Below are 21,321 nucleotides of genomic sequence, written 5' to 3' on the forward strand. Positions count from 1 at the left end.
GATTACTCTGTCTACTTACCCCGTGAAAGGTTCCGTGGTGTAATCGTGGTTACGGTCGGACGTGTCGGGCTGCACAAAACATTACGTCACTTGGGTTTTCTTTTATTTTTTCATGTCAACAAATGATATATTTTTAGTGCCTATAGTACTTATAGTTTTACAGTACATTTCTCGTTAGATTTAAACAATTACAAATGAACGTTCTCCAACACTCAAAGACGGAACTCTAATGTTTCTCTTTTGCAAGCTACCGTTTTCTCCCTTTCTCGCTTCTCACGCATACAAACACTCACGCGTAATTCACACTAGTCTCTCTTTCGCTCTTATTTCATCTTTCATTATCACTCTCTCTCTCTCTTTCTCTCTCTCTCTCTCTTTCTCCCTCTCTCTCCCTCGTTCACGCGCTCGCTCGCTCTTACATATTATGGATTTATTAATTCATTATTTTCTTGTTTCGCGTCTCGTGTGTCTGTATTATAAACGCTTAAATGTCTCGTGGTGCATCGTCCTTGCGACGCAAGGATGAAAAGCCCGCGAGTGCTTCGGTGGTCGCGGCAACGAATCTCCGAAATCCGTAGCGGTATCGCGAACGATCGTCAGCCGAGAATTCCGTCGGAATCGAGTGCGTCCAGTGGCGAACCGAATCGCCGGCGAATTTTGGGAATCGCGCGATTAAAAGCACCGGCACGTCCCAGCCAATTCTCCGCGGCGGAAAGGCGAACGACGGGCTAACCGAAGGAAGCGAGAAGTCGAAGAGAATTTCGCGAGGCACGCGGTACGAGTGTAAGCCTGAGACGCGGGGTCAAGGTTCCTTGGGCGAGCTTTGGTTTTCGAGGTAGTCGAATGTTCAGAGTGCCCCGGGGTGCAGGAGGACGATCGGAATCGATCATCTCGAGAGCAAAGGTCGCCTCCTCTCAGGCTACACCACGTACACGCGTCAAGACACCCTATATTTGTATAATTGTATATTTGTGGAGACACGACGCGACCGCCCTTGGCCGCCCACAGTGGATGGCCTCCGGTTTGTTCTCCTGGTTCGCACCGCGAATACCGTGAATGCCAGGACTGCCGCGAAACCGTCCGGATTACCGTGAATGTCGTTCATAAATTCGCGAGCCGCTCGGATTCCTGGCTCCCTCGGAAACGAGCGTTCAAAGAGGAAAGCGATCGCAAAGCTCGAAGGCGATTAGGGTGCCGCCACGGGATACGATCCACAACCGCGATCAAATTGACAATTGCGCGAGCTAGCTTCGATCCTCTGAAACTATAATACATCGGAGCTTTCGGGGGGGGAAAAAGGAACGATTACCTTCAACCGACAGAAACAACGCCCTTTTTCCCCACCCCCTCTCACTCCTCTGTTCTAATCCGCGAAGCGAAGATCCAGCTTATTTCGTTGGCTATTATCGTCCACTTGCAAGTCGAGCCGCGTATTACGTTTGGTATGCGAGATTCGAAAGCTGGAAGTTTGATTAAGTGGACTAACGAGGGCTGGGTTGAATGAGCCAGAGGGATCCGCGAAGAGATGCGAGGGGGGGAGGAAACTCCTCGAGGAGAAGAAAAGAAGGAAGGAGCTCGGGGTCGGATCCGGGGCAACGCCGAGAGGGACTCGATGGTTATAGATAAAAACGATATCGGCCTGGTTGGGGGGAGGGTTTCGGAGTTGGTTGCTCGCGAGTTCGTTCGTCCGACTCGCGGGTCCCGGTGGAAGCTTTAATTTTCCGGTGAATCCGATCCAATTGGAGCTACGACGAGAACCTCCGCCTCTTTCGTCGCGCTTCGCTCTTCCCCGTCCTCCTCTGCGGATTCGGGCGATCTGTCGAGGAGGAACCGCGGAGGAGAGCTGCCACGCCGTCCGAGTGTCGCGTGCGAGAATCCAAGGCAGATCGAAACGGATCGACTGAAGGGAGAAACGAGAGAGAAAGCTTGCGTATGCTCCGGCACGTGTCGTCGCGTGCATGCACGCGTGTCCCATGCGTGATGTCACGTGCACAGAGGAGCCCCGACGGGCGCAGCTCCTAGGAGCGGGCGAGGGCTGAAATCGGTCTGAGGTAACGCGATCGAATCGATAACCTAATTAATTAACAACTCCGAGCCAGCTGCGTTTGTAAGTTCGATACGTAAGTGCACGCGGCCCTCGGCAGAGGAGCAGCCGCTGTCATACCTGCCAATTACATATCGCGGCCTACGTTTCCACTGGGCGTTATCGCGTGCCCGCCGCTCGCCTCCCCCGCGGCCAACTTTCCCTTCGAAACTCTGCTAGGAATTCGCGAGACGCTGGCCGATGCCTGGGCCGGTCCCGAGTCCACGGCGAGATGTACAGATGGGGAGAGAATGTTCGCGTTTCATTCACCCTCCGCAGCCGGTGGGTGGGATTTGGTGGTGCAGCGATTAAAGACGAGCGAAAAGTTGGCTCGAGCGGGACGGCGACGGTGTCGGGCGTCGGCGGCGCGCTATAAATTCTAAAGTTTACGGAAGTTTGCGGCAGGACGGAAGGAAGAAGAAGAAGGAGGAGAAGAGAAGGGAAGGGAACGGGGGGAAATATAGGGCGTCAGCTTGCTCTCGCGACTTTCGGCGGGTGTCGTGGGAATTTTGGCGAGTATGCCCGGTTTCCCTGGGCCCGCCGCGAATTTCGGAGAAACGCGTGTGTTCGACGAAACGCGTGCACGCTGGTAAGTACGCTAGCTCGATCACAAAGTCCGCATTCTCCGAAAGAAACTCAATGTCCCGCGCTAATGTCTCTGAAAATTTTCTGTATTTCCATTACTCCTTTGTCACGCGAAAGTCTTTAATGTTCGCACGCTGGTTTTACGTAACAACGCTTCCGAGAGTACGAGTGGTCGAGAAAATTTCGCTTCGCCTCTCTCTCTCTATCTCTCTCTCTCTCTCTCTCTCTCTCACGCACTCTCTCTCTCGCTCTCGCTCTCTCTCTCTCTCGCTGTCTATTCTGCTTCCTCGACTAATTTCTTCGTTCGGCTAGCTCAGCTTAATTAGCCGTTAAACGTACACGTCACTTGAACGAGACCTCGACGATTATTTTTATATAATTATATGTACTCCATTTGTCGGTACAATTAGTGCGGTTAACTAATCTATACTATTAACTATGTCCACAATGATCGCTACAATTTACTCATAGTTCATAGTATAAATGTCGACAGCTTACGGTACGTACGCTACGCTAACATCGGATTCAAAGTCGTAGTTTTAAGTGTGTGTGTGTGTGTATGTGTGTGTGTGTGTGTGTCTGTGGCGCGCCAACGAAGATCTCAATAATTCCCTCGATCAGACGCGTCGTGCCTCCCTTCGATCCCCTTAACGTTCCCTCCCCTCTGATTCGATCACCAAGGATCGGCGCACCTGTCCCTTTCATCCGACCGCGTCTCTTCGATCTCTCCGTCTCGTGTTATTTTCGTAAGGCAAGAGCAGAAAACAAAGTCAAGGAGAAAAGTTGAAAAATTTCGCGAACACCGGCGCTCGCGGCAGAAGCGAGCTGTCCGTCTCTCTCTCTCTCTCGCGCGCGCTCGCTCTCTTCTCCCTTCTCTCGCCGTTGGATCACCCTCTCGCTCCGACCGACCCCCCAACCCCCCACCCTCCGTCGCTCCTTTCCCGTGCCATTGTTTTCCCCCGTGGTTCCTACCACTTCTCTTCGTTTGCGATAAGCGACGTTTAAGTAATCCTACGTAAAACTCTACGCGTTAAGACGCCTACTTAATTGTGGGCACGAGGGGTTAAGTATAATATTTACGTTACGCGCTTAAATACAACGGCTAATTAGTTTTACAATACGTCAACATCTCCCGCCAGCTGAATTCACCTCTAAGTACCGTTATTCTTTTTTCTTTCATTTTTTTTTCTTTAACAACAACAGACTTACTTAATTCTAATTATGTTTCTGGTTTGTTACTTTCTAAGGCCTTGTTTCTAGCGCGGATCCTGCTGTCGCTAAGGCAGTGGCTCTTTTAACTCTCTTTCTCTCTCTCTCTCTCTCTCTCTCGCTCTCGCTATCTTTCTTTCTCTCTCTCTCTCTCTCTTTCTCTCTCTTCCTTTGTCCAAGCATTCATGCACCCACACCTATGTACACACTGGTAACTGGTATCTGGTCTCTGTCGTGTATCTTGTTTGCTTCGCGTAGAACCGCCACTAGCTTCCGGTTGACTTCCAACGAACCCCCCCGGTCGGTCGAATGTTCTGGAGGAACGCCAGGGCACCGTGGCCGGATGATAGTAGGCGACGCGAACAAGTAGGTACGTATTCGCCTACGTGGGCGGAAGAAATGGGAAAGGCTATCGCACGAACGGGGGTAGTGCGCTCGATAGTCGAAACAAGGGTCTCTATGCTAGCTACCGTACGCGGGCGTACACGTCCCGAGGGGTTGTCCGGATCGTTTCCGCCGACTACACCTCAGGACGGGGGTTGTGGAAAGAAACCTCACTTCCGGCGGACGATTGTGCTCCCTTAAACGAAGCATTCGTTGAGAAATCAATGCCGTCCCTTCGCGCGCGAAACCTTTTCCGTCGGGCGCGAGATTCCGCGGCGGCTCGCGCCCTCGCGACGAGCCAGCGTTCCGGTGTCGCCGAAGCTCGCGCAGAAACGAAAATCGCGAGAGAGGCACCGCCCGTGAAATTGAATTTTACCTCGGTTGGGCCTGCCTTCGCCCACCCTCTGCTCCCTCCGCCCCTCTCTTCCCGACTCTGCCGCCAAAGAACCTGGCAGAATGCCGCCGCGAGTTTTCCGTTTAACCGAGCCCCCGCGTAAAATCAGATTCCATTCCGCGAGTTCTACGGCTGCGACCCTGACGCTTCGCGAGAAACTTAGTCCGTCGAACGTTCGGGACCAGCTGCTCGTTAATGCAACGGGACGAGGGTGAGCTGGCAGGCTCTGAATACCATAAACCATAAAGAGTGAGGCAGAGACAAAGATACAGAGATAGAGAGAGAAAGAGATAGAGAGAGACAGAGAGAGAGAGAGGTGGGCGGGAGGAAGAGAGGAGAGAGAAGAGAGAGCGTAGGACGCAACTGTTCAAACCTTTAAATAAGCTGGAGAGCAGGGAGGAAGTCGAACGGAGCTATCTACATAGAAACTATGGAAGAGAATATGTTCGACAGGTTCTCGTTGTACAGCGAAATTCTCGGGGATGGGTAGGGGGGGTCGAACGTTCCACCCTTGTCTCCTCATCTTTGCGTAATCGGTCGCTTCGAATTGCGTAGTTGGATTGTACGCCGGGAGATTCGAAGGTTTCGCAACCTTGAGCGTCCCGATAGGCCTTTCGAAGCCGTTTCAGGTACAGCAAGGATAGAGTCGAACTGAGAGTTTGTAAAAGAATGGATCGATTGACCATCGGTGGTAACAATGTCGACGGCGGCGTCTACGTCGACATCGACGTCGACGACGTTGGCCTGTTTTATGCGGACGCTGTATATACGTTGGGAGACTTGTGAGATCAATACGTAGCTGGTCTTCTCGTTCTCTCTCACTCTCTCTCGCTCTCTCTCTGTTCTCCTCTCTGGCAGGATTCTCACTCACTCTCGCTCACGCTCTCGCTCTCTCTCTCTCTCTCTCACTCTCACCAGTTTCAGCCCCTAAGCGCACGGCTGCCTTCGCCGAACCCAAGCAACGGTTCAAGCTCGCCTACTCGAATCTTCCCCTCTCAGCCGAACAACCTGCTACCGTCCGTCTCCTTTTCCTCTCCCCTGTTTCCTCCGACTCCTCCAGGGCGGTATCTCGACCGCTTCCTCTTCCACGACCACCTCTCTCCCGCATCGAACATACCGCGAACCTGGCTGACACACGCGTGGCCACCCTCGTAGACTCGACTACCCGCGAGGAGCAGAAGAACGGGCAAAGAGACAGGGGTGTGGAGGCAAGCAGCGAGATGCATTGGCAGCTAGACAAAACCGCGTCGACATGGTGGAGGCCACTGTACGCCCGATCGGACCCCAATGCTCCTGCCCCGTCGCGGAAACCATGCCTGTCCCACTTGCCCTCAACCCTTGCTTTTTATCGCGTCCTTGCGCGTAACGTGCGTTCACGGGAGGCCGGCGAATCCGAGACCAGGCGGGCGACCAGCCGTTGCGCACCGTTTACCTGCGCTAAAAAATAAAAGCTCCTCTCCAGCGAGAAGCGAGTGATTAACATTTTGAGGGCGGACCTGCAAATCCTGAAGCGACTAGAGAGAGAAAGAGAGGTGGACAGGGCGGAGGGGGTGGGGCAAGCAGTGGCCAAAATGGGTTAGTTACGAAGGTTGCGTGGGATACCTTAATTCTGTTTTACGAGCAGCGCGCTCGAATCGCGGGCACAGATTTCTGGGGTCGCCGTTACCGCCGAATATCGTCGGCCCCGTGGCGAAAGAACAGAAAAGAACAGGAAGAGGGACGGCCGGCCGGTGGGGGGAGGGAATTTAATTTCCAGCAACAATCGTAAAAGAGCGGGGGGATCAAAGGAGAACGGGGCTGCCTCGGAGCGGCGGCCTTTTAACTCCGGGCAACGATATTATCGCGCTTAACCCGTTCCGCCGACCTTACTGTTTGCTTTCGTACTTGAAAATAATATCCGCGAGAAGTGCTCGCGCGACGTTCCCACGCGGGAAATGAATCCTCCCCTTCAAAGGGCCCGGGGCAGTTTCGAGATGCTCCCGGCAGAAGAGAGAGGAAAGAGAAGAAGAGAAATACCCCCGGAGAGACTGTCTTCCCGGCTGGCGGACGCGTTTCACGTCGCGATATCGCGACATGGGCGTGACGAGCGTTATTGATTCGCGATTGAGAATTCCGAGGGAAAGGACGACAGCCAGCAAACGCGCGCTATCGATTAGTTACAATATCGAGCCGGCGAAACGCTGAACAAAAAAAAAAAAACAGAAAAAAGGGGGAGGGTGACGCGTAAATAGGGAAGGGCAAGAGGAAGCTCGAAGGAGCGAGGGTATCGACAAAGAGACGACGATCGAGTCACCGGAAGAAGCTATTAATTCTGAATTGTGCTCGACCGCGGGCAACGTACCGAACGTTCCGTGAAATATTACTTGCTTTCCCGAGACGCGATCGTTTGCCCCAGAAAATTTCACCGCCGCCAGGATCACCGAGTCGAGCTGGACTCCTGACCGGCTGCGACGTGCTCGCGAATGCCCCCCGAAGACTCTGCTTGCCAGCGAGAACTGTCGGAGGGACGTTTCACAGCCGCCTCGGCTATTTAGTCGGAGCACTTACTTCTGCTAATTATATTCTCACTACATACTCCGTCAGATCTGCTTTTTTTTCTGGTTAATGGTCCAAGAACATTGCTTATCATTTCCTAGGCGAACGAACGAACAAGCGAAGCGATCCACGAGTACGGTAAAGGTCGAGGGTTGCGACCGACGCCGTCGTTCAATTGCAACATCACCGTCCCACGAAGATGCAACGGGGGACGGTGGACCGTTCCTCGCGGCGACACGAGAGAAGAAACCGACCGGAGGGTCGAGCTGACTGGCCGACGAAGAAAACGAGAATACACCGAGCGGATGGGAGGAGAAGAGAAACGCGGCGGGAGGGGCGCGGATCTGCCAGAGAATCAGTCGTAAATTTTGCTCACGATCCGGTCGCCCTTCCAGGAGCTCCCCGAGAATGAATCTTTGACGAAATCCCCTTGGCGTTTCTCGCCTCTTGCCGCTGCGATAAATGAGACGCGACGCTGCAACGGAAACCGTGAAAATCGATTGGTTCCTGCGTTTTCTTCGACCGCCCCGATTGTCCCTCTCAGCTCGTCGCACGCGTACGTGTACTACCGCTCGAAGCTGTAGAGAGAAATGAAGGAGACGCGGTCCCAGAGCATCGAGCAGCAGCGTACGCACGGTACGAGGCGATCACGAATTGCGAGTGCGGCTGGTGCAAGCGCAAGTCCGCGTGCGCTTTCTAACCGTCCAGCACAAACGATCTTCCATTTCTGTTTCCTTCCTCGACGCCGCAGCTTTATCTCCCTCGCGCGACAGCGTTCTCGAAGCCGGCGCGTCGACGCTCCCTTACTTCTGGAAACAAAGTGGAAATTCGTTTGATCGTTACAGGCCACGCCAGTCGTTTAGTTTTTCAGGCGTCGTTCATCGTAATTTCCTTCCGATTAACGATTCTACTCTATCCATGCACGCACCCTTCCTTTCTCTCTCTCTCTCTCTCTCTCTCTCTTTCTCTCTCTCTCTTTCTCTCCCTTTCTCTCGTTGTTTCCGATTCACACACCGATCATTCGTCTCGATTCGACTGCAAAAATCGGGCAAGTGGAATGGACGACATCGAGGACGTCCCATTGCCAGTCTCTCGGCGCACGCACGCATCGCATCGCTACGTCAAGTCCCTCTACTTTACATACATACACAAGTAGGTATATGTACGCTTACGTGTGTGCGCGTATACATATATAAATACATATATTTACATATAATCGCGCAAACGTGCTTCTCTTCTCGAGTCCGTTTCATTCGTGCTCTCCTCGTTTCCCCTCTCTTCAACCGCCCCCCCCCTCCCCCCCCTTTTGCATGCCAGTTTCCTTTACGATATTTGTTTATGTATTTATATATTTATAATATTTATATGGTTTTCATCCTCGAACCGCTGGCTGGCCACGCTTCTCGCTCCTCTGGATTAATTTCAATCCTTCCCCGTTCCCCTTTCACCGGTCTCTCTCTCTCTCTCTCTCACGCACACGCATACACGCATGCACGCGCACTATCCTCCCCTTCCTCTCCCGTCTCTTTGTCTCTCCTGCTCGTCTTATAAATGTAAAGTAGTAACAATTATGTATTGGACAATGTTTAACAACGCAATTAATTGCACACGCGGTGCCCCGCGCCTTTCTTTCCCGACCCCCCCGCGTGTGCCCTCACTCATCCTGCTGTACGTCTACGTGTGTATGTGCCCGTGCACGTGTTACATGTAACTCGGTGTGTGCGTGTATACGTGCGTAGGACACGCCCTGCTCTTCCTTCCCCTGCATGATTTGCTGCAATTACGACGACGACGACGACGACGACGACGACGACGAAGACGTTTCTCTACTTCTCCCTTCTGCGTTCTCACCTCCTCCTCCGCGCAGTATCCTCGTGGTTTCGCTTTTCGTCGATACACTCTTTTCATCTCGTTCCACCCGTTCCGGATACTCCCAAGTCAGCCGTCTACTAATTCTCAGCCCACCACCCCCCTTTTACGAAACGATCAACTGGCTTGTGCGCGAGGATTTTAGGAATCGCGAGTGGTTAAGCCGCGTATAGAGAAACAGGGTTGAGATAAAGAGATGAGAACAGCACGATCCGAATGGAAAATTAATATTTTCTTTTCGACGTCGCGTCTACGCCACACAAATAAATCGCGAAACGTCCTAGCTTTTCTCTTCCTCGATCCACCCCCGTCCCTTTCCCCCAGGAGATCTCGGCGTTGCGAAAGCCGAAGCCACGCGAATCGCGGGGAGAAGGCTAGCGGGGAAAAGAATTGTTTTCTTTACATCGCCATCTGCGCAAGGTGGTAGTATTTTCCTATAACAAAAAAAAAATCCGTCGGCTTCCTACGATTTTCCTTCCCCTACACTCAACGTTTCCCCATTCGCCATCATAATTCTCACACTCTCTACGTTTCATTCGCTCCTCCACGCTCTCTTTCACACTGTTTCCTCTGTAGTTCATATCGTTACATGTCTATGTTAATACAATAGTCATTTATTTATTGTAATGTCTAAACGAACACATATTATACCTCGATAACGTCGTGGTTATTTATTCGCGTGCCATTTCTGCGACCTGTGCTCGTGTCAATTCACTGCGCAACCATCTTCCCGTGTAATCCACTTCCCTCCTCCTCCTCCATCCCCCTCCTCCTTTCTCTCACACGACCGAAAGACTATGTACCTACGTCTTGTGTGTTTTTTTTCCCTTTAATGTTGTCTCATTAATAATTAATGCCTTATACGTGAACGTGTGTATCGTTTTTTTGTTGTCTCTCAACCTCTATATTCTCTTTTATCTCGTCTCATCTCGCCTTATCTCCCTCTCCCTCTCGTACATTCCCTCGTGTTCGCGTCGCTTACGTCTCTCTCTCTCTCTCATTCGTTCGTTCGTACTGCTATTAGTTTTCCTTTGGTATTAATTAATATCTCTGTGTAGCTTGTGTGTATGTTTGTGTACTCTGTGTACGTAATGTGTGTGTCGCGTCAAACGTATAATAATAGTTGTATCGTAATCATTCTATCGTTTACGTTTACATTACTTTATCGTTTTCTTCATCATTACTTCATTACTTAATCGTTATTATTTATTTCATTATTCGTTATCATTATTATTCGGTAACTATTATTTATCCAATATACTTCAGCATCGCCATCATCGATCGCTCCGTTACCATCCCCCTCCATCGTCACGCCCGTCATCCTCTTCGTCATCATCATCAGCATCATCGGCATTGCCATCCCGTTACCATCGTTATTATTTTAATTTATTCATTATTATTGTATTATTGTAATCATTATTATTTGCAATAGACGTTGCGGTTCCTTCGTTTCGCGTCGTGTTATCGACTTTCTCTGGATCGTTTCTATCATTTTCGATGTCGAGATTCCGTGCCTTCCCGTGCGGCGCATTCACTGCCCCCGCTTGCTCATTCGCGTCCACCACGCTCTCGTTCATTACCGACTCTCCCTCTTCTCCCCCGACACCGTCAAAGCTCTGCCTCCTCTTTCCGTTCGCTCTCAATTCCCTTCTCCCAATTCCTTCTACGGTTACGACCGCGGCGCGCCCGCCCCCTCTCACCCTCGCCCGTTTTCACGAGGATCCAGAATCGTGGGAGGTGTAGCCAAAGTCCTTGTCGCCGGAGCTCTGGTTACCAATAGAAAAAACCTGCGTTTCGCGCTTCTGCGCTTCACCCCGAAACTTCCTATGGCGGATCCTTCCTCGAGGACAACCTCAAGTATCGCCGCCTCGCCGGCGAGTGCCAGAAATCTTCCTCGAAAGCGCCCAGATCCCCTTTGTCTATTCCCTTCTGCCTCCTTATCCTCCTGCCTCGGCGTCGAAGCGCCCGAGCACGATCCCTTTTGCCGCGGGGACCGCTCTCAAGGATCAAGGCCGCGTCCGATCTGCCGCGACGCGTTGTCTCCGCTCCCCTCGATCTCCGCCATCGGTACAACCACCACCACCACCATCGCCACCGACACTTCATCGCGAACGAGCCAAAGTTTCGCGTCCAACGGCAGACTCGCGAGGACCAACAGCCACGGAACGAGTCGCGGAACTTGTTAGTCGGGCAGAAGAGGGTTTCGTTATCGCGAACTGCCGCGAGTAGACCAGGACTTTCCCCACGGGCTCGCCGAGGTCGGAGCTTCCATCGAACACGACCGCTCGCCGATATCCTCCGCCACCTCCACCTCCACCAGCACCACCACCCTCGTCGGCACCGGCGTTCGGCCATCACCCACTTCCCCAGCATCCAGTTCGCACCATGACCGCCGGAGCAGCGGTGCAGCCAGCCGACAAGCTCCCCGGCCCGTCCCGTTCCTTCGGCCGGAGCGGAGAGCACCGCGAACAGCCCGACCGACAACTTCCACATCCAGAGCACGCGGGTCGCGCGAACGTTGCCACCACCGTCGCCGAACAAGCTCGCCAGAATCGAGCACAGCCAAACCAGCTGCGCGACCGTCGATGCCGACGACCGATCCGAGGAAGACACGCTCGGCACGGGTCCGACAGCTCCGCTTCCGCACAGAGACGCACGCTGCTGTTGCTGCTGCTGTTGTTGCTGCACCACGCTCGTCGCTGATGCGGACATGGAAGTCGGCGACGAGTCGTCTTCTTCCCCTTCGTCCAGGCTGCTCTCCGTCGACCCAGCGAGCCCATACTGTTCACCTGCTCCAAACAACCAACGCAATCTTTCTGTCATTCTCGTAAACAGAATCAGGCCGCACCTACGCCGGACGCGTTCCTTCGAGAGGGCGAAAAGAAAGGAGAAGCGACGAAAAATGGGACCAGCCGCGCCTAGCTCCCTCCAACTCTACCGATCAATCTACTCACTCGCTTAGAACCTCGACGCGAGTCAAACTGTTTGTTTACGGAACACCTGGAAATCGACCCGAGTAGGTTTCAAGCCGCGGACTCAAACGGAATATGTAACGATCAGCCGCATCAACCACCGATAAGTACTCGAGGTCGACCGCTTCAGGGATCACTCAGTATCGCGCGGAATGATAACGAGACCGCTTGAAATCGGCAGGAGAGAGGAAATCCACTACTTAGCAAACGTTGCAGTGAAAAGCGCGCGCGGCATGGGGGAATCGAAGAGGTCTCGTAAAACGAATCATTCCCATCGACCCGGACGCGTCTGGCCGTCTTCCCCGGCTGTCTGCTAAGAGAGTGAAATTCACGCGACACCTCGAATGAATGGAGGCTCGCTCCGGCTTTATGACTCTCGGAGATACCTCGACCCCGGGGGAATACTTGGACCGCTGTGTTTTCTAATTATCCGAAGGCAGCGCGCGGTTGGTATTTCAAGTGGGGAAGGTTGAGGGGACAATATCGCGGCGATGGGAAATGTAAATCCACGTATCGATCCCCATCCCGTGTCGCGTTAACAGGCGCAGAGGGTTGCGTTTGGGTGACTCGTAAGGAATTGGCGTCGAAAGCTCAGGGATTCTTGATTAGCGTTTTTTGCGAGGCTAATCGGATCGTTAGAGTTTCGCGAGGGGGTAGGATTCGAGGGGACGTACCTGTGGGAGCCGGCTGAATAGGGTTAATCTCGCAGTGGGGCGCCGTCGGCGGATCGTAGCTTCTGCCGCGTTTCCGTGGCTCGCGATCCGTGCAATTCGCGCAGATGCCCGATCCCGGCCTCTCCTCGGAGCACGCGTGGAAGCAACACTCGCCCTCCTCGCTGCTCTGCAACGCCCTCGTGGCCTGCTCTCCGGTCTCGGGGATCTTTGGATCTGAAATCATTTCGTTATCCAACCACTTCCTCCGTTGCGTTGTAAATTAAACCGTTCCCCCGTGTTGCGTCGAGAAGGTATGTATGCGGGGGCGTGTCGCGTGGTTCGCTCTGAATGGAAAACAGGCAAGTCGTTGGAGCTGGCGCGTTTGCCTCCTTTCCATTGCCACGGGATCGGTGGCCGTGACACTGGCCGGTAATTACGCTCAAAAAGGGTGCCAAAAACGTTTCTACCCTTGTTCGGTGACACGCGGCTGATAGACGCAACCACCGTAACACTGTGGGCCGCGGAGGGATCAGTTACCTCTGCAAAGAAAGGTGGGCTCGCCGGCGTATTGTGTGGGGTAGGCGGGCGCACGATCGCCCGGAAGTAAATAAGGACAACGTTGCTCCACGGACTGACAGAAGGACCGACAGGGCCTAAGCCTGCTTCCGGCCCAGCTGGTCTCCGATGTATCCAAGTCCTGCGGTCCCCCATGAGCAAAGTAAGGCACCAGGGAGCTGCACACCCATTTTCTATACGCCTCCTGGAATCAGAACAGATTTCCGGGTTCGTTAGAATTATCCACGTCCCTCGCCTCGCTAATCGCCTCGTCTGGCCTCAAGGTGGATACGCGATAGAGAAGGAGGCGTAAGGCGCTAGACACTGGTTGTCAGTCGTCTCGCCTTCGCCTCGCTTTCGGTGGTCTATTTGGGGCGATCTTGTCTGGCAATAAGGCAATAAGGCGGGTCAGTGACTGACCTATATATCCTTTAAACGTTACCCTTGCAGCGCGCCCTCTAAAAGCGCGTTATAATTACACTCTGGTTGCAGGAAGAACCTTTTATCCACCGAGGCAGGTTATCTTCGGCGGCCCCTTTCTCTGTGTGCTCCTTCTTTTTGCCTCCGGCTCGTTCGACGCGCTTTATTAAATTTTCCGTGTACAGAGGCGAAAGGAACACGAGACAGCTCGGCGGAAAATGACACGGTTGCGCGTGTTACGTTTCTCGCAGTGGTCTCGGCTAGCAATTTCATTACGGGAGGCTCGCGTCCACGAGCCCTGCTTCCGATTCCCTTTTCGGCGGAGGAACGCTCGGATCGGGGACCGAGAAATTTAATAACAGCTCGCGAGAAACGGCTCGACCGGCGAGCCTGTCGAATCTACCTTCTCGCGGTGTTTCGCCAAGAATTCCCGACCGCTTCGGCCACGTCCACCTATATCCGGCCAATCGATCTGCATGGTTAAGCAAAACACGAACAATCCGAGGAAAGTGAATCGCTGCACAGGCCAGGCTGCATCGCCGTGCCTCGATTCGGCATCGGAGCCGCATTCGTCAACCGCTCTCGTCCCAAATCTCGAGTGCACCTGAGAAACTAGCCAACCCGAGAATAGCTTTTCCCGATTGCATCAGCCGTTCGCCAACTATCCCTCGCGAGTCTGTAACTGCCCTTAGCTGGAAAACGAGCCCCCTTCTGTCAACATTCGCCACCTCCCAATAGGGTCATTCCACGCGAAGTCGCACACTTTTAGGAGTAACATTTCGGATTTTGGTGCAACTTGGATATGTTGTAGTATTTAGGGGTATGTAGACATATCTCGAAGGATTTTTCGAAATGTCAAAAATTGTGGATGTTACAGCTGTTTGAAATATAGTGTTTACTATTTTTCCAAAAATTATAACTGTTGAACTGATAAACTGATAAAAATGACCTTTTGGGTGCTTACAGTGCACATGTAAGAGTACCTAATAAAAATTATTTATAAAAAGGGGAGGGTGACGTGTAAATAGGGAAGGGCAAGAGGAATAATAGAAATTATTTCACTTAATAAAAACGAATATTTGACCATTTATTTAGTAATTGTTCTAAAGAAATGCAATTTTATAGTTGAAGGCATCTTTTTAAAAATTTGGAAAAAGTAGGAGGATAAAGCCCTGTTTTTCCTCTTTATGGACATGATTTGAAAAACATGGACGTTATGAAATTGGCCACTTTTATATAGGGTATTAATGAGGACCGCTGCAAGGTTTGAAGTAAATATATTGCACTATCTATCATATTGATATCTATCGCTTTCATATTGGGTAATCAAATATATAACATTTCATTTAAAAAACTAAAAGTCACCCTCTTTTCAAGGAAAATATTGCGAACACCAAAAATTCAGATACCGTATTATGTCGGATATAAAAAACAGTAACAGTTTTCCTCCTTCAGTTTTTTTCAAACACTTAACATTTTCGAGAATCCTGTATAAGAATATCAGGTACAGCCGCTTGGCCGCTGCGAGTACCGCACGGCCCGAGCGACCAGTCGAGTCGGTGTGATTTCACGCAGCGTTACATTCAATTAATTTTCATTTGGCCAATTTTAAAACGTCCACGTTTTTCAAAACATGTCCATAAAGAGGAAAAACAGGGCTTTATCCTCCAATTTTTTCCAAATTTTTAAAAAGGTGCCTTCAACTATAAAATAGCACTTGCTTAGAACAATTGCTAAATAAATGGTCAAATATTCGTTTTTATTAAGTGAAACAATTTTTATTAGGTACTCTTATATCTGCACTGTAAGCACCCAAAAGGTAATTTTTGTCAGGTTACTAGTTCAACAGTTATAATTTTTGGAAAAATAGTAAACACTATATTTCAAACAGCTGTAACATCCACAATTTTTGACATCTCGAAAAATCCTTCGAGATATGTTTATACACCCCTAAAGACTGCAACATATCCAAGTTGCACTAAAATCCGAAATGTTACTCCGAAAAGCGTCCGACTTCGCGTGGAATGACCCAATACGGACGCCGGCGCTTCCAAATACAGATACTGCGGAGCATTTTCAGTGGCGCAGTTTTAGAAAGCCTGACTTACGAGAATCCCTGCCGGAACTACGTGGGTACGAGTCAAGGAAACGTTGCCGAGCTAATAGAAATGTTATGCTTCGCACGGTCCAGTTGCGCCCCATTGTTCGCTCTTTCTCATCTATCTCCTCCCAATCGCCTCTACGTTTGTTCGACGTGCTTTCTGGTCGTCCACAGATATCGTATGTAGATACCGTGGATGGGGAATTCGATCGCATCGGATATGGAAAAGGGATGAAACGATTCATTGGAAACTTGGCACGCTGTACTCGAGGCTCCTCGATTATGCTCGGAGCGTCGCGAAGACAAATCGCGCTCCGTGAAAACGGGAAATAAGACGCGAGGGGTTGCAGAGGGTGGAGGGACACGTGAGCCGCATCTTGGACCACCGGCAAGCGAAAGTGATCACGTTCTTCTTCCCGACCCCAGGTGTTTTCAGGGTCGTTAGAAGCGGAGCGATTGCGAGCAGTCGTTGGTAAGTAGTTACTACCTCGTCACCATCCATCACCCACCGATAACATTGCAGTCCCAGCCTGTTGACCGGGCCGGTCTAGCCGAATTCCCCTCGAAACTCCGTGAGATTTGCGTGAAAGGGACGAAAGAAACTGGTCGGATGGTATCCGGGGACGGTGGCGGTTCGGAGTTCGGTTAACGAAGAAAGAAAGTGGATAGATTGTTGGAGAAGGACGCGAGAGGGTAGTAGGTTGGTGGATTGGTAGATAGGTAGCTACACCTGAAGTACACTCCAAGTTGGCTGACCCAATTCCCTCCAGCCTCCACCGAGTATCTGCGTTCGAGCTAGGCAGATGCGGCACCCTCCCCTCCGGAGGTTACCTCGGCCCCAGCGCGTTTCTCCGCCAACCCCTACCCGGTGCCCGTTCGTGATCCTTCTTCCGCGCTACTCTCCTCCATCGCCTTCGACAACCCCCGTCCCGCCGCGCCACCCCCGCGGTCCTTTTACTTACATCGCTAGAACGGAGCGGAGGTCTCAAACAATACGTCATTTTACCATATCTTCGTGTAATTTCGGCCGTCGTTAGTCCCGCTGCTTCCCTGTCCTTCGAAAATCGACAGCCTTCCCCCCCCCGGCCCTTCCTCCCTTAATCTTTAGCCCCATTCCAAGTCGCTGGAGGTCCGATTCGAACCCGTCCTTCGACGCGGCAAGAAGTGATCGAGAAAATTATGGGGCGCGTCTCTCCCTCGCGTCGCGATGACAGATGATCCTCCCTTGTTCTCTATCGACGACTGCTATCGCGGCACAAAAGGCCGGAAAAACGGAACGGAGGAAAATCGGATGTGTTCGCCGGAGATGGCAGGTGTTTTCTTCCGCCGCGAGGCCAGTGGCGAGGAGCGCCCCAGTGTTTCATCCGAGCGATGGGCCACGTTAATTTCTTTTCAGTCGGACTAATGCACATCGCTTCCGAATTCCCTTCGTCTCGCTCTACTTTCCTCCCCTCGATACGAGCAGGACGCGCCACGTACGTACACGTAGCTACATCGACGTGCCCTTGCGTCGCCCGGCGCGTCGGTGTGCAGAACCGCGCGTGCATACTGCCACTCGTAATTCGGCCTGTCATTGTTCACTCCGGATTCGTGACATTAATTTATCCCTCTTTCAGGCTACGTCGGAGTAATCCTTTGTCCGGGCCGGGTCGTCGAGATCAAAGGCGAGGGGGTCTCGGAATTACTAATGCTCTTTACGCGAACGATTCTTTTGTAGCGCGATGAGCGGCCTGCATTTCGAGCAACCGCTGTTTGTAGTACGTAATTCGACAGTTTAACGGCCACCCTTCCGCTAATTGCGAAATCTGCCGACGCGACGCAACGACGGCTATGCAGCTAGGCTGCCTCGCGGTAACTCTTCCGCCGAATCGAATTAAAAAAATTTTTTAAAAACGGTGAATAGCACGGCAACACGATAGTGCACGATGCGCGAGGGATAGAGGATTCTTTGGAACGGCCCCGGAATGGCGATACAGAGGTGACAGGGAGGCGAGGAATTAGTGGGGCGCACGTGCCAATTTCCCGGTGGGATTTTCAAACTGTGCTCACGGAGCCGGAAACCTGGGGCCTCGGTTCCGGTGCTCCTCGTTTACGTCGTGCTCAGGCCATAAACGTGCTTTCCAGGCCACGAGTGCCATACTTGGCGCGCGCGCCAGATTAATTACCTCCGACAGTAGTGCACCCCCGCCTCCCACCGCCGGGAAGGGAGAATTCACTGGCTGGAGATAGCCGTGGGAGATTTTTAGATTCTCAGACTTTCGAATCACAACGCGAGCAAAGCGTCTCCCTTCTTACCACCCACCTAGCTTACCTGCTTAAGGGGAGGTTCCGGTCTAAGAATCGATTTTTTTTTATTTCGTTTTTCGAATGTTCAATCCTTTAGGAATATATGTTTAAAAGGATATTTTGAAATCTGTAAAATTTCCAAAGTTATAGGCATCTGCGTTTTTCTCGAAACAGTGTTCTCAAAATCGGTGGGACCTGTATCTCCAAAAATTATTATACGATTCGACTGAAACTTTTTTTATTTTGGAGAATATACTTCTGGCTAGGGGGGAACTAGAACAAATTACAAAAAATTAAAAATTTATAATTTTCAGAGGCGTTGAAAGGACGAAAAATAGAGGGAAGTGATTTCAAACTTGAAGTGTCGGTATTTTCTAAAAAATGTCATTTTTTGTAATTTTTTTTCTATCCCTCTTCCCTAGACAGAAGAATAATCTTCAAAATAAAAAAGGTTTCAGTCGAATCGGATAATAACTTTTGGAGATACAGCGCCCAGCGATTTGGATCAATTTTTTGACGCCTTGACTTTAACGGCTACCCAGGGCTGTCTGCAATGATGAATTATAAAACAAAAAATATATTTCTATAATTCAAGACATCCTTAATACAATACAGAAAGTCCCACTAAATTATATATAGTAGTTTTCCTTTAATTAATTCCTAAATATCACCTATTTTTTTGGGCTCCAGACCGGAACCTCCCCTTAAGGCTTAAGCGAAACCGTTCGAGAATGTATAACGATGAGAAAGCGCAGGCTTCGGTCGTTTATGCCGAGCTGCCTGGAACTTGTCTCGGCCCTCTGGATGGAATTAATTAACGAGGCCCGCGCGTGGAACAAGCACGAGTATAATTAACCGAACGGAAAGTGGAAAGCTCGCGGCACGGAGAAGGCGACGAGCGAGGCGTTTCAACGATCGCGTTCGCTCGTACAGATCCGCTCTGTCGATGGGGTTGGTTGCGGTGGCTGCGTGCAATTCGATATTCCGCGTTACCAAAACGCTGGTCAACAAGGGGCGATCGTTTAACCGAGAACCGCGAAAGAGCAGTCCTATCGCGACCGAAGCACGCTTCGTTATCAAACGATTCGCAGGGGATTGCGAGGGGGTGAAAGACAACGCACGTGGGTGGATCGGGGCCGAAAGGGGTGTAGGGATATAGAGTCGCGTAGAAACCAGTACGTAGTTCTTATTAATACAGCCACCTTTTACCCTTACGAGCTCTTTTCTCGAGAGATCGCGGGGCTGAGCACGTTCTCGGCTTCTCTTTCATTTCCTTTCTTTCCCTTGCTCCTCCGCAGACTCTCGATCCACCCTCGCGCGTATTCATGCCACCTAGGAGCAGCGGGCGTGTTCTAAAGGCTCGCTTCTATTCCGCACCGTCGCTTCGAATCTCCTCGAATGCGAGTCTAACGTTTCCGCGAGCCAATCTACGCGCAAGACTGTTTAACCTAACAACCCCGGTTGCCTCGTTACGCAGCTCCCGGCGATGATCTAATTCCTATTTAAATTCTATCTCGGCAAGGTCCATTGAAAGCCCCTGAATACAGTGCCGTCCTTTCGGCGTCTCGGGGATCACTCGGTAGAATTAAAGAAAGTACTACTCTTTGGGGAACGAAAAGACCAGCGGAAAAGACACGGTAGGGGGATGAAAAGAAGAGGAGCTCGCTGAAAGGAGAGGCGCGCTGACAGAAACGCCGCGCCGGAGAACAAAGTGTAGTATGCCTATTGGAGGTTCAGAGAGATGGAACTGTTGTTCGTCGCGACTCGTGTGTCGTATCGAGTGGCGGAGCGACGATGGAGGAGAAGCTGGGCTTCGAGGGATAGCTGGGGCGAACGGTAGGGGTCCGAACGAAGAAAGGGAAACGGGGGTGATGACGGAGCGGCGAAGGGAAAGGAAGGGAAGGTTAGCGCAGCTCGAACGGGGTGGCGCTGAGGGTAGCAGCGGTGGTTGGCGGTTGCAAAAGCAATGCCCTCAGTCACGGTGACCTGGTTACCTGGCCCATATCTGTTCCACCCTCCCGTACCCACCAGTACTACCCCAAATCCTACCCCTCCGCGATCCAGCTTCCACCTACACCTCCACCTCCTTTAACCTCGTCGCGCTGGTCTTCTCCTCTTCTCGCTTTTCCTAATCCTGATTTCGCACGACGAATCAAATCGTCGTCCTTCGACTGCAGCCTTTCTTTCCTCCTCCTCGCTCCCCAGCGCTGGTCCACGCGTATAATCTATACACGCGAACAACGACGACCCGCCGGAGAACAATTTTATTATCTCCTCCACGGTCCCACGCCGATTACGCGCAAGACGCACGTGCCAGTTCCAACGATATTTCCGCGCGCGGTCGTTTCTTTTCCACGTGGAATCTATCAGAGACAACGGAGGGGATGGAGCCACCCCTGGAAAAAACCTACGACGTAAAAACCAGATAGCCGGCTCAGCTCGCTCCTCCAGCTTACGTTTCTTTAAGCTCCCGTTTAATTTCGACCATCCTACCGATCGCGTAACGGGCAAACTTTCCTAATTTAAAGAGCGCCGTCCTCGACAGAAGTTCTTCGACTCTCCAGGCTCGCCAGCCGCTGGCGACTCGTCCCGAGGGCCGAGGCTGGCTGCGTGTTCGACCGTCCCCTAATCCCGGAAAATATCGATAACTAATCGCCGCGGGTGGGGTTAACTCGTCTCGGCTGCGTGCGATCGATGATTTAATTTCGCCGGGAGAAAACAAGCGGGCTTGGCGCCTTTGACGAACCGGCGCAACGCAACGCCGCCGGCGAAAGGGAGAATATTTTGCTACGTCGAGAGCTAAACAGGGGATAGAGTCGGCTGACAATGAGGTTTCCGCGAAACGTAAAGGCACGCAGTCAGGGCACTTGCACCTCGATAGGCCACTAGTCGTTACAGAGACAAATGCTTGGAAGACAGCCGCTGGCGAGTGTCGCTTTACTAGCCGCACAAAGGCTCGAATAACTCCGGACAATGCGCGGCAAAGTGTGCCTCGAGAACACAATGTTCCCCCCTTTTTCATACAATTCGCAACCCGTTAGGTCGCAATTAACGAACAACCGTTCCGCAACGGGGGGGGGGGGAGGGGGAGCCTCGCGTAATCCCCGCTACATAAACGCAACATACCAACCAGCTCTTAAATCCTTGGAGAACCAATTTCGATTAAAGCGCCATTCCGTTCCCAATCTTCCCCGGCAACAAAAACGTTCGCGGGGGGGGGTTCAGCGATTTCTGCGGAGGAAATCCACTGGCACGCGATACGTCTTCAAGTTCGC

General features: G+C 51.7%; 1 protein-coding gene across 3 annotated transcripts in view; it reads right to left on the minus strand.

Annotated features, from left to right (window-relative positions):
* Positions 1-86: 86 nt before the first annotated feature.
* The window catches only part of Mid1 (calcium-permeable channel component Mid1), a 46,781-nt gene continuing 25,546 nt past the window's right edge, over positions 87-21,321 (minus strand). Inside the window, exons 2-6 of one of the 3 annotated variants that reach the window (XM_076829643.1) lie at positions 13,222-13,444; positions 12,706-12,918; positions 9,711-11,851; positions 6,997-7,999; positions 87-6,966 (exon numbers count right to left, since the gene is read on the minus strand). In XM_076829643.1, coding sequence (XP_076685758.1) covers positions 10,884-11,851; positions 12,706-12,918; positions 13,222-13,444 — 1,404 coding nt within the window. In that variant the 3' untranslated portion in view covers positions 87-6,966; positions 6,997-7,999; positions 9,711-10,883. Of the gene's footprint in view, positions 8,000-9,710; positions 11,852-12,705; positions 12,919-13,221; positions 13,445-21,321 lie in introns of all 3 variants that reach the window. The other 2 variants (XM_076829644.1, XM_076829645.1) reach the window with 2 other exon arrangements.

The sequence above is a fragment of the Andrena cerasifolii genome, chromosome 16 (assembly GCF_050908995.1).
Source record: "Andrena cerasifolii isolate SP2316 chromosome 16, iyAndCera1_principal, whole genome shotgun sequence".
Taxonomy (NCBI): domain Eukaryota; kingdom Metazoa; phylum Arthropoda; class Insecta; order Hymenoptera; family Andrenidae; genus Andrena; species Andrena cerasifolii.